We start from the raw sequence: 8,800 nt of genomic DNA, 5'->3' as shown, positions 1-8,800 counted from the left end.
TTATCTGGAAAAATAAAAATTAGTAATAATCGACCTATTAAGATTTTTAGATGACGTCACAAACCGTGGAGATCAACTCTGGAAACCCCAGCAGTCACAGGCCGGTCTGCGAAAGACGGAAGATAGTTTCACTGCGTACGGAGCACTTTGGTAGTCGGTAAGTTCGCGTTTTCGACTATGATTATGTCAGCAGTAGAAATTCGACGTAGTTAAGTCACGCGATATTGTTTTGATTTTAGTTGCATCACAGAAAAGTGACAATGTGAAGCTCACTAAAATAGAAGGTTGCACGCCCAAGGTGAACCTTTTCAAAGATGGCGTCGTCTGCAAAATGTCAACGTGCGAACGGAACAGCACTGTGTTTTCACGTTGTCTCCACACGAGAAGTATCAGTCAGGATACTTAAGCCTTCGTCGGAGGGCAGAAAGTTTTAGATTAGCACAGGGAAATATCAGGAAGCGTTATTATTTTATAAGTGTGGTGCTTTATCGGTTGAAATTAGACAGTGTGTCGGGCGGAACCGGCTCTTTCCAGTTCGCAAAATCTCATCTGTTAATCGCATCAGATTTTATAAAAATATTGAATAGGTCTACAGTACACGGATATGTCCTTTGTGTAGCAGCAACCAAAGATTATAAGTACCAATAGCTGACGTGTTTTAAGATGAACAGTTCGGTTTCCTTTGAATTCCGTCCTGTTTTCGCGTGACCTTGTGATTTGACCTGCCACAAGCTGGGGTGGGGGGCATGTTGTGGGTGTGCCCCTTTAGCACGTGTTTTGTACTTATATGTGAATGAATCTGACGTTGCAATGCATGTAAAGCTGATGTGTTTCATTTGGAATACAGTTTACAGCAGCAGCGGTGAAGAAAAGGCTGTTTTTATTGAAATTTTGCACATGATTATAACACTTCAGTTTGACCTATAGGTATCATATTGCACATCTATCACAAGTGGTGGTGTCACTATGGCCAGTCTGCATGCTTTTCCAAAGGGTTCCTTTGTCCTGCAGTCTGGTTTGGCGGATCATGCTTGAGATTGTAGTGTTGGTCAGATAAATCAGCAGATATAACCACAATGATCCAACCACAATCAAGCACCAGTGGTGTCGATTCAACTTTTACACCACTTTACTGACCTTTAAAAGCAGCTGATATGACCACACTCAAAGCACCAGTGGTGTCGATTCAACTTTTACATCACTTTACTGACCTTTAAAAGCAGCTGATATGACCACACTGTAATGACCTTAACTTGTTGATAAGCAACTTATCCATAGATTGAAGACAGTTCCATAGAGTACAAAATGAATGGCAAGGAGAGAGTTGTCACTAGCTGTTCAAACAACAGTGACTAGCTCAGTAGCTATTGTCAAAATGCAGTTTTCCCTTTAAATTTCATTTAATCAAGACGACCTAATCTTGGATTATCTATTATCTTAGCTTACAGTTGTTACTTGTCAATTCGTGATTGAATAAGATTATTAAGTCTTGTGTTCCTATTTTATTTTGATTGATAGCCACCTGTCATGACTGAGATCAGTGATCATTGTGGTGTTCCCAAGAGCACAGATATTGCATTATTAATAAACTGTCTTTTTTTTTTGGTAATCTAAGCCCGTCCTGAATGTTGTCCTTCCAGCTGTCAAATTCAACTGATGTCAAGATATTCAGTAAATCTTGCTTATGCATATGTTCATGTTTATTCTCCAGCCTTGATGGTTAATCCACGGTGATGAAAGACATAGAAAGCAGTTTTGTTTGATATGATACTCCATGTAGTGGAAATTGTCTTCAGCTATATTTTGGGTAAATGAGTCACTGGTTGTCCTACTGCAATCAGTAATGAGTATGTCATCATGGTTTATGTGGTATATCCGCATATGTATTTCCACAGTCTCCAAACCAGGGCAGTTTCCCGATTCAGACTTCCTTCTGTTCAACACTTTGTTCAAGACCCTATTTTGTTAGTTTTTGTCATTGAATCCACCATTTTAAGCCTTGGAATATATATTTGGTGTTATGCAGTTCAGATTTTTTGGATGAAAGGGGCAAAAGTGTTGTCCGTACCCAAAAGTATATATCTGTCCCAGGATGGAGGGAAGCGTCCTGGACACAGCCCTATCCAAACCATAAGTGCATGTTTGTTGTACATTTAATCATCCTGAAGCTTAAGGCATTGGTTTGATATTTCCTTTTCTAACCTGTTTACAGCAGTCAGTCACAATGTCCGCCACACCGCCATCCTATGGAGACCTGGGCAAGTCTGCCAGGGACACGTTTGGCAAGGGATATGGTAAGACCTCTTTTTTTTTTTTTTTTTCCCACATCTTCACCTGTCCTAGTCATGAATTATTCATACCCATCCATTGTATTTTTATGTGGGTAGCATCTGTCACCAAAGACTCAACATACCCAGTACAATGATGAGGTAAAGCATAGATTCTGGTGGCATTGTATATTAAGTCCTACATGAAACCATTGCCAGTAGACAATTCTAACAAATTACTGATGGCAGAAGAGAGTAGAATTAAATCATGGTAGTTCCCATCTCTCCTGGGGGAAAATCTTGGCGAACATAATGAAATGGACAGGATTGACCATTTGAAGGTCAGCACTGGTTCCTACAAATGCTCCAACCAGGCCTCTGTTATGGTTTGGTCTGAAGAATATTAGTCAGATTGTACTGCCCAAAGAAGATCATGAAGATTTTGATGTTTTTGCCAAAATTTAGAAGCAAATGTGCCCTAACCTGACCATCCCACTGATGATAAAATTTCCATATATAATTAATGTCATCCAGAATGGCACGGGGTGATGAATTTCTACAGCTTCCATAATACATTCCATTCCAGGGGTGGGCCCCTTATGGGGGGTAAACTGTGGCTGTGACATGCCTCACTCCCTTCAACTGACCTACTTAGGTCAGTCATGTGACCAAAGAATATGTCACTTCCTGATGCTCGGATATTGATTTTACCTGTTATGCATCACAGGGTTCTAGCCAGAATTTCATTTTAGCGTAGTGGGAATGGCATGGTAGCAAAGCGACTAATCAGGAGATTGGTGTGGAAGGGGGGGTCTCGGTCCTTCCACAGTGAGATTTGAAGATGTAGAGTTAAAAGTTAGGATTTTGGGGTCAGTTTTGAGTGGCATATCATCATTTTTCATTGTTCAGACATCTATTAGTCATTGTTGAACAAGCAAATGACAGCAAAGCACCGCAGTACACTAGTTAAAAATTAGGGTAGTGGCCCTTACTTTAGCGTAGTGGTCACAAATTTTAGCGTAGTGGCCCACTACGCTAAAATGCACTAGCTAGAACCCTGCATCATGCCTTTTTCTGCCAGAAAAGTGCTTTTGTTCACCAGTCAATATGTTGTACAATAGCTCTTCCGTGCAAAGAACTTCATTATTTAATGATTTGATTTGTAATTATTCATCTGATTTTTATACATATTCTGCAGCAGTGCATCAGGAAAAAAATATTGAGAAATTCTAATTAGATACTAAGCTGATTGTAATTTACACAACTTTTTTGTCAATTATTTAAACACCAAGGCCCAGCAAACTATTCATCCTTCTAGTGTCAAACCACATCAGTTGAAACAGTAATAGATATCTAGAATTATTAAAAATTTATCCCATGCCAATCATTAATGTCAAACTTTAATGTTACCGGTTACCATGGTTGTTAAAGGCAGCAGACTTGTACATGGTCTTGTTCTGTCAATCATTGCCTGCTTAGTGATCAGCAGTGTAAAGATATTGAAATGGAAAAGATGGAGAATTTTTTTCTTCACTATGTCCATATGACTCGTACTAATGAGTTGCTCTATTTTCAGGATTTGGCTTTGTGAAGCTTGACTGCAAGACCACGACAAGTAGTGGGGTGGTAAGTACTGACTAAAGCCACAAAACAGTTTTAATGGTGTGGTCTAAAACCAACACGGGTATACGCGACAGGAATACACATATAGTGGCAGCTCATGTAAGATTATTGCTTTGATAGTAAAGATGCTAATTTATGTTTTGATGTATTGCCCTGTTGCTGTCAATAATTAACTGCAACATCCATAAATACTTGATATTTTGTATAGTCCCATTGTGAATAATCCAACTAATGCATTGGTGCATTCTCACCTGCTTTCCTTGCTTTGAGGGTGTCCAGGTAATGTTGCATTCCCTAGTCATACCTACCCAACATAACTGTCATTCTGTATTTAGCATACCCTTCATGCCCTTGTCTCGTGTCACCCACATACTGATTCATGGCATTGACAAATTTGTGTGCAATCTGAGAGCTATATACCTGTGATTGATTGCATGAATTGCTTCCTGCTATGCTTCTGTTATGCAGGGTCCTTCAGAAATTACACTAGCTGCAGCTTATACAATCATGCCAGCAGCTTTCGTCAACTTATTTAAAACAATAGCTAGCAGAACACAGAAGGATAATAAAAGGGAAGTAAAGATGAATTGTTAAAGAAGTCCCATCTGATGTGCTGTGAATTTGCAGTGTTTTCTTTTCTATCACAGCAGTAAGACATTGTGTTTGCCTATTCCTCCTGGTGTAGTGTGTGCATGAAAATATATTTTCCTCTGTCTGGTATGCTGCTAGAAGTAGATTACTGAACATCAAGATCAAAAACAGGATCATTTTCGTTTTACCAAACCAAATGTCCTCTCTTTTTTTCTTGTTTCCATTGTGAAGGAATTTAGCACATCCGGCACTTCAAACAATGAGACGGGGAAGGTTGGAGGAGAGTTGGAAACAAAATACAAATGGAAGGACTACGGCCTCACCTTCACGGAGAAGTGGAACACTGACAACACTCTCGCCTCCGAGATCAAGATTGAAGACCAGGTGAGGAACTAAGTACCCGTATGAAAGTCGTGCTGTACTGCCCAAAAAGTCAAATTAAGAACACTTTTCATTACAGATTGTTATGGTGCAGAATTAAGATTCAATTTCCTGTCAATAGGTCATTTGCATGTGTTTGTTTCTTACCATACCTCCTTTTCCTCCTTAGATTGCCAAGGGGCTTAGCTTGACCTTTGACACTAAGTTTTCACCAAGCACAGGGTAAGTGCAGTGTTGATATTTTAAAAATGGAGAAATGGGGGGGGGTGCAGGCATTGTAGTCTTAAAAACAGCTAACAGTCCACCAAACAGCAAGATAATCCTTAGATTGCTTATTTGTCCAATTTACAGTACGTCTGTGTCTAGAATTAGATGTCACAAGCCCGAACATCTGGCTACAGCATGACCCATTTCAGACAACATGTTTATATCCAACCTGATTAGGGTACATTCTACACATAGCTGTTAAACAAAGGGTGTGTTGTCTAAGTGTTAGAAAAAACAATAAAGCTGTAGTTGTTACTTGTTTGAAGTTTTAAATTCAAGCTCTAAAGAAAGGCATTTTGTCAACACTCTGTAGCGTGTTGTGTACCAAAGTTTAGATAGGTGCATCAGTTTATCTATTCCCAAATATGCATTTCGAGCCCTTTGCAGTAATCTTGAGTGCTTATTGTTCATGTTCATACAAATAACAGGAAGAAGAGTGGTCAGATCAAGACTGCGTACAAGATGGACTACCTAAATGTTGGTGCTGATGTTGATCTGGACTTTGCTGGGCCCACCATCCACGGAGCTGCTGTCCTGGGGTATGTCTAGCCCACATCACTAGTACCAGTGTTCAGGGGAAGCAACACAATGGGGGGATCTAAGTTAAAATTTCAACCTTTGGAAAATTAGTTGTGTCTATGTCACTAAGGTTAAATACCAAGACTTTCTCATTAAATGAAAAAGAAAAAGACCAGGTAGTAGTCAGCAAAGAAAGATGGAAGCCCTAAGGCCATGTTAACCTAGTTACATGATGGCTCCAAATGTAACAGAAGAAAAAAACCTACTACAGTGTATGTCACTGACTCTTTTCTCATGAATGTTGTTTTCTTATGCCTGACAGATATGAAGGGTGGTTGGCTGGCTACCAGATGTCGTTCGACACAGCCAAGTCCAAGCTGACGAGGAGCAACTTTGCTCTAGGCTACAAGACTGGTGACTTCCAGCTTCACACCAACGTGTAAGGATGTCTCTCTTGGCCTTCCGGCCCTGTTTTGACAAAGTAGTGCAAAGACTTGTACTCAGTCGCACCTTTTGATAGATGATCTGATGATATGATAATCTTCCCTATCCCTATCACCTATCCCCAGACATTGATGTCTGTGAATTACTTCAACTAAAGCTCCATTTTACCTATTCTATGTATATGTCTCCGTTTCGTCCCTTTCTGTTGTTGGCTCGACTTGACTACCGCATGCTTCTATTTTCCGTTATGTGTGTAATTGTTTTCCCTTTCTCATGTTGTAAGCTGTGCTGTGCCTTCCAGGTCGTATCAGTCGGTACATATCTTGGCAAAGGCTATGAACCTGAGGTCAGAGTGCTAAGTTTCTGAGATAGCATACTTGTCGGTTCAAACAAACACCTTCATCATTCATCACTTACAAACGTCTATGACAGCAAAAACACACGGTGTAGAGTTCAAGTGGCTTGAACACAGGAGAAGCCATTTTCAAGTGCTACTCTTATCTTTTGAGCAGATCTTTTTGCTACCTTTTTGTTGCTGTCTTACCAAAAAGGAGTCACGTGGTGGTTTCCACATCTACTCACCATTTCGTATTAACCCGTGCTAACATGCCATACAAGTGTTGGTACATGCTGTTTTGTAGAGAGAAAAGCTGTCTTTTCAAGAAATAAGTCCAAAGCTGCTCACTGAAATAGTGGTGTGTATGCCATGGTGATTGGTGAAGAAAGGTCGTAGGAAACTGTTGGGTTCTTACAAATGACTTGGTGACATTGATTTCTTTCTTGTGGGCAAAATTTTAGTACTTCAGTTTTCTAGGTTTTTTTTTCCATTTTTTAGGAAACCTCCAACCGTTGTGGTGTTGCATAATTAACAGTTGATTCGGTGTTGTTTTTTTCTCGTGTCCACAAGTAACTAATTTCTCCCCCTTAATCCATTGAGTTTCTCCTTGTCCTCTGTCTTCATTGTCTTTATCAACTGAAGTTCTGATTCACCCCAATCAGCTAACTATGCTCTTTCTTTCTTTGTCACCTGATATGTTTGTAGTACCTTTTTCCTGTCTATCCTGTTTGTTCTTTAATAGAACTAAGATAAGAAAACCATTAGACCTGAGGGAGTTCTTGTCTTCTTTCATGCAGTAATGATGGCACTGAGTTTGGTGGCTCCATCTACCAGAAGGTGAACAACAACCTGGAGACTGGTGTCAACCTGGCTTGGACGGCCGGCAGCAACAACACACGCTTCGGCCTGGCTGCCAAGTACACCATTGATAGCAAGTCTTCATTCCGGGTGAGCTCACTTTAAAGACATCTGTGTTTCACCTTCTGTTAGGCCTATGTCACACTTCTACGCCGGAGCCCTACCAGGCAGCTTTCAGGCATGATTAGTATGATATAAAAGACACCAGACTGCACTGGACATACTTATTTGTGTATATTTTTCCGTATACATTTTTTGTTTCCACAAACAGCTCGCCCGGGCCTGGTTTTGAAATGGGACATTAGCCTTAGTGGGAAAAGAGGAAAAGAAAGCTGGTAGTTATGATTTCCCATTATGTTGGATGAAAGGGAAATTCTGTTTTTTTTCTCAAAGCTACAATCAATTGTGCTAGATGTCTCAATATTCATTGGGAGATGCTATAACTAAACCATAGAGCATTTTTGTGATCACAATAGCTATGTTATCCTGTATGGACAAATGTCATTGAATTTCTCCACCTTCTTTCTTTTACAGGCAAAGGTGAACAACTCCAGCCAAATTGGTCTTGGGTACACGCAAGAAGTCAGGCCAGGTATGGATCCTTGCATTGTCTGGGTAGATGTAAAGTAGTGTAAAAGAAGCAGAGTGTTGAGATGAAGCATTTAAACATGTGTCTTTGAGAAAGATTGTTATTGACAATAACTGAACAGTAACTGACTGTTTTGTTCTATCCACAGGTGTGAAGGTGACCCTGTCCACACTGTTAGATGGCAAGAACTTCAACCAAGGAGGCCACAAGCTGGGTCTCGGCTTGGATCTGGAGGCTTGAGGCCCCGCATCCTTGCACCTGCCTGCTGCACACTCAGCACCACCTCAAACCTCTCCTCTTGTCTCTTCAGCGTTTCCTCCTCACGGGAGCTACCCTGGGATCTGAACCAGTATCATCTGACAATGTAGTGTAGGCAGAAAAGGCGTGGATATCGTGGCAGGATAGAGAAAAGAATTAGCAGAATGGGGATATACCCCTCCCTGTACCCTCTCTATGTACAATTGTGTTCCTTTGAAATGAAACAATTAAAGAGATAGTATTCAATAATATGAAAACTTTGGACTTGTTTTATGGTGTGACGGAAATATACACATAATGCTGTTTTACCAAAAGGAAACTGTTGTGGATAAAGAATCCTATTTCTATTTAAGTTGTTTGCAGTATTTAAGACTTCACAACAAAAACTGCTTCTTGTGACCGACTTGTTGTACTGTACTGCCCAAGGGTAAAACGTAGACGGTAGCCTCCTCTCCAAAATGTTGTAGACTAATTTGGAAATTTGTGGATGAATAAATTGTAGCATCATCTGTGTAGCTATAACAGGTTGTACTGTGTGGTTGTTGTATGACTGAGAATTGAGTGAGTTTAACACCAGAAGTACATAGTTCGTCCATGACCAGTCCTGAGTCAGGGACCCTGACAGCACTGTATGGCTACTGATTAGCCTCCACCACCAGGCCTTCC

At 40.4% G+C, this 8,800-nt stretch overlaps 1 protein-coding gene across 2 annotated transcripts; it reads left to right on the top strand.

Annotated features, from left to right (window-relative positions):
- The first annotated feature begins 42 nt into the window (after window positions 1–42).
- Window positions 43–8,656, top strand: LOC118411604 (voltage-dependent anion-selective channel protein 2-like). 2 transcript variants are annotated; one of them, XM_035814063.1, is made up of 10 exons: window positions 43–157; window positions 2,213–2,294; window positions 3,844–3,893; window positions 4,713–4,865; window positions 5,032–5,084; window positions 5,558–5,668; window positions 5,971–6,087; window positions 7,227–7,377; window positions 7,822–7,879; window positions 8,025–8,656. In XM_035814063.1, the coding sequence occupies exons 2-10, from the start codon at window positions 2,225–2,227 to the stop codon at window positions 8,114–8,116; spliced, it is 855 nt and encodes a 284-aa protein (XP_035669956.1). In that variant the 5' UTR covers window positions 43–157; window positions 2,213–2,224; the 3' UTR covers window positions 8,117–8,656. The 2 variants fall into 2 exon arrangements, with proteins under 2 accessions (XP_035669956.1, XP_035669957.1); XM_035814064.1 differs by having other exon boundaries at window positions 57–157; window positions 2,216–2,294.
- Window positions 8,657–8,800: the final 144 nt, after the last annotated feature.

The sequence above is a fragment of the Branchiostoma floridae genome, chromosome 3 (assembly GCF_000003815.2).
Source record: "Branchiostoma floridae strain S238N-H82 chromosome 3, Bfl_VNyyK, whole genome shotgun sequence".
Lineage (NCBI taxonomy): Eukaryota > Metazoa > Chordata > Leptocardii > Amphioxiformes > Branchiostomatidae > Branchiostoma > Branchiostoma floridae.
Note: the sequence above shows the minus strand (reverse complement) of the source record. Positions and strands in the feature narration are given on the sequence as shown.